Below are 4,536 nucleotides of genomic sequence, written 5' to 3'. Positions count from 1 at the left end.
AAGGTATTAGCTCGATGTGAAGAGAAGCACTTGGTCCTTAATTGGGAAAAGTGTCATTTTGTGGTCAGAGACGGGATTGTTCTTGGGCACAAAGTTTCAGAAGCTGGGATTGAGGTAGATCACGCAAAGATCGACGTCATGACGAACTTGTAACCACCAGATTCTGTGAAATCAGTAAGGAGTTTCTTGGGACATGCTGGGTTTTAGCGAAGATTTATCAAGGATTTCAGCAAGATTGCAAGACCACTTACTGCTCTGCTGTGTAAGCACGTCAAATTTGAGTTCACAGATGAGTGTCTTGCTGCTTTCGAACAGATCAAACAGGTGTTAATAAGTGCTCCTATTGTGCAGCCCCCTGACTGGAATTTGCCTTTTGAGGTGATGTGTGATGCCAGTGATTTCGCAGTAGGAGCTGTTCTGGGACAGAATAAGGACAAGAAACTTCATAAAGTTTATTATGCCAGTCGAACCATGGATGATGCTCAGAGGAACTACGCGACCACCGAGAAATAGCTCTTGGCTGTGCTACCGCCGAACGGTCCCTACCATTACGTTTTCACGGTGTTGACACCATTTCCCAAGTAGGTCTTCATCGTGGGCTTGGCCCAATTGGAACTTCATGGTTTTAGTCCGTAGTTGCAAACAATAATGGATTTTTCTTGTTAAAAGGCCCAGTAAAAAGAAGTTCATGACGTTTGACAAATATAGCTCCGGCTTTTAGCTTCAGGTACCTTCTTCCGTTACGACAGAGAGACCAATTCCAATAAATCCCTCTTGGGAAGCTATTTGGATTAACTTCCTCCAGTTGGGAGAGATCGTTTTCACCTTCCTCTTTTGGGAAGGGGGGTAGGGAGAGAATTTTACTGCCATGTTTCCTCTCTATGAGAGACATTCTTTTACGTTACATTGTAAAGTGACTAATCTTAGACACTCCAGCTTTGCCATGAAGTTTCAACTGACACATTCAAGCTTGGCCTCTAATTCGTTCAATCTATCAATCTCTATCTGTTTTAAGTTTAATCTCCTCTATTTTGTATGCTAGTTATCATCGAGGATGTAACATTCCCTCTTATTATACTCGTGAAGTTTAAGTGAATGAAACAAATGGTTGAACAAAAAAGAAGTTTCATAATTAAAAGTAAATTGAACAACCCCAATTATACATTTGATAATTTGGTTTAACAAATATAAATAACAGATGAACATTATTTATATGAGATGTGCTAGCATGTAAATAAGATAAATCTACGGCTATCAAATACAACTTGTACATAGAACTAAGTTTTGATTACGTCTGTTTATGTGTTCTTCGAGTTTTAAGTGTTTTATCTCTTAAAGTATTGCTCTGTTTTCAGTAAGTACTCTGTTTTGAAACTACACTTGCTTTGATGTATGTGAGCTGCATTAGTGAATATATAAGATAAATCTATGGTATGTCTAGAATGTCAAGTCTCTCTTTCTTCCATCAATCTTAAATTTGGTCGACTGTCAAAGATTTGGTATTCTAAGGTCATAAAACTATTTATCATAGTGTGTGGTTCGGCTAATTTTTATTTTTTATTTTTACAATATTGCTTATTTGCTTTTTATCCCATCTCACCAGTAAACAACTTATTATCGGTTAGAAATAGTTATTGACCGTTTTGAGCTTTAAATTTGTAAATTATTTTAGTCTAGTTTGGTAAACGAACAATTGTTAGATTCTGGCGCAAACCCTTTTCAAGTATAGACTCTTTTTTTGCCTCTTGTTATGTTTGCTAAATGACTTTTAAATTTAAGTTTCTGTTCTTCCCTCTCTACTTTAAAGTTTAAACACTCTATGAGATCTATCGTTACTAGGAGAAAAATTGATTAAATCCCTTAAAAAAGATTTATGGAAAATTGGTTACTTGATATAGAAACTTTCCTATATGAGTTTCTTGCTTTCTTGGGATTACTAGTATGATATACTCACACACCCTCTTTCACCGCTATAAACTTTCAACATAGTTTTTCTGTTACACATTTCTCATATGTGACACGAAAAACAATTGTCAACATATCTACTAACACACATATACATGTTTTCTTCTTGATTCAAAATGAGTGACTATAAATCTGCATAAAATTATTTATCTTGATGTTTTTTCCATTTTAAATATTTTTGTTTTTGAATTGAATATAAAATATATTAGTTGAAAAGGATAAATAAACTTAAGAGAAAAATTTTTAAATAAAATAAGAATTTGGAAAAAGTTTTTTTTTGTTTTGGTTGAGTCTCTTCTCTTTTTAATATGGTTTTGGTATTGAAATTTGTAGTATTGCTACTCATTATTGGTATCTGTTTTAAATATTAAACACATGTGCTAACCACATTATCTCTCTCTCTTAATGAATCACTACTCAATCTCTAAATTTTCTAAAACTATTTATGTGTTTTGTCTATTTCAAAAAATATGTTATTTCCTATTGTGGTTGAGTTTATAGTTTTCTTAATATTGGGTATTATAATCTACTACACACTTTCAGCTCTATCCATTTGTATCAGTTTACATTATAAACAAATCTCATAAAAAAAAAATATAATAAAAAATTTATCATACGTACGCACGTGTTTTCTTATACTCTTTTTTTTTATAGTAAAACAAATACAATTTATAATTTTTTTGCCTAAAATTGGTCTTATATTCTCAACTATCCCTAGATTTTGTTCTTATTATAAGAGTTGGCTCATTAATCATATCTTCTTGATTCTCCATTTTGCATATACATCCAATAGAGTAAATTAAAAAAGACTTAGTTGTTGACTAAGCTTAGCCCAAAATTTATAGTTTGAAGATTGATTTATAAATTTTATTAATACACAATCTTTGCCACGTTTTGTTCACAAACTCATTTTCCAGAACCCAAAACTTATTTCTTCTTCAATTTCTGCTTCCCAAGAGCCTATATAAGAAGATACCCTCACAGCATAAAAAACAATAAAAACGATTAAATAGCTCTCTAGAAAAATGGAGAACTCAAATATTTTTGCGATAGGAAACAATCAAGTGAATGAAGAGAAGCCTCCACCACGTGTTTGTCCAAGGTGTAACTCAGACAACACCAAGTTCGGTTATTACAACAACTATAGGGTGTCTCAACCGCGCTACATTTGCAAAAACTGTCGCCGACACTGGACTCATGGTGGAACGCTAAGAGACATACCGATTGGTGGAAGTGGCCGTAAAACCAAGGTTCCAAAGATAAATCAACCTTTCGTTTCTCAGGTAGTTTCTGTTGAGATCCAACAAGTTAATCACCACCAACCTTTCTTACATGTTCAAGAAACCAATGAGTTTACTGGAACTTCTGATTCTTCTTCTACTGTTGTTCCCGTTGGGAACCATTTCAGTTCTTTACCTGAAATTCATGGTGATATGGTGCTTCCAGTTCAAAGTTTTCCACCATTGGATTGTTTAGATTTCTTTGATGGATCGTTTTACCAAGATTATTGTGATATTGAATCCAATGCTTTGATTGGTAATCCTTTGATAAACCAACCAATTTGTGGTCAAGTAAATAATTGTAACAATTACTGCATCAATCAAGACGTGCAGAACCAGAGCTGCAACAATAATATGAACATGAATCATAATGCTAGCACTAGTGGAAGCAGAGGATCTTCGGGCACTGATAACATGAACAAAAACAAATGCGTGCCGAGGTCTTTTTACCATATGGAGAAGCATGGTCCTTAAAAATTATATATTTGAATAACCCATTTCCTTTTCTTAATTTTATGTTTCATTTTTTTGCTGAGTTTTGTTTTTTTAAGTGATGAAAGTTTCTGTCATTGTTTCTCAAAATGGAACACCTTTAAAATATATTATAAATTTATAAATATTTAGATGTGTCCAGTTTATTATTTTGCAATTTACTCTCTTGAGTTTTGATCATATAGCAATACATTTTCCTTTGTTATAAGTAAGACCTTGAGCAAAATATCAAACTTTAACTTCAGATCTTTAGCTAACATGTAAAACAAATACGTTCACTAGAAATCGACAATAATCTTGTTATAACATAAGTTAAGCTAGTTTGTGCATGTCGTTTGATAAATTTCAAAAAAAATATGATATTCTTTAAAACCAATGCATTTATGGTCAGGTTGTTTGATACTCCCTGTTTTTATGACTGAAAAAAATATTTTAGGACCATTGGTTAAATTTTTGATTTTGATTTTAAATTTTAAATTTATTTATATAAAAATAAACATAAAAATATACACATATATCCATATTATAAAAACGAATAACATTTATTTTTGTTTGATTTATTCTATATTTCATTGAGCGAAAATCTCATAACTTAAACATACTAGCAAAGCAATTATACCATTGATAAGTTAAAATTACCTGTCAAAATATGAAACTAACAAATAGAATATAATTAATTCATTCTAGGTTAGAATCTAAACCACGCGTGAACGCAAAATAATTTTTTTTGTAAACTAGATTTTGAAATATATAAATTACATAAAAAATTTTGTAGACTGAATTTTTCAAACTACAAATT

At 32.0% G+C, this 4,536-nt stretch overlaps 1 protein-coding gene across 1 annotated transcript; it reads left to right on the top strand.

Annotated features, from left to right (window-relative positions):
- Nucleotides 1-2,990: 2,990 nt before the first annotated feature.
- Nucleotides 2,991-3,719, top strand: LOC18021845 (dof zinc finger protein DOF4.4). Its single transcript, XM_024158527.1, has one exon. It carries the CDS (start codon nt 2,991-2,993, stop codon nt 3,717-3,719), a length of 729 nt encoding a protein of 242 aa, XP_024014295.1.
- The last annotated feature ends 817 nt before the right edge of the window (nt 3,720-4,536 follow it).

The sequence above is a fragment of the Eutrema salsugineum genome, unplaced genomic scaffold (genome assembly GCF_000478725.1).
Source record: "Eutrema salsugineum unplaced genomic scaffold, Eutsalg1_0 scaffold_15, whole genome shotgun sequence".
Taxonomy (NCBI): Eukaryota; Viridiplantae; Streptophyta; class Magnoliopsida; order Brassicales; family Brassicaceae; genus Eutrema; species Eutrema salsugineum.
The sequence above is the reverse complement of the archived record's forward strand: the minus strand, read 5'-3'. Positions and strand labels throughout refer to the sequence as shown.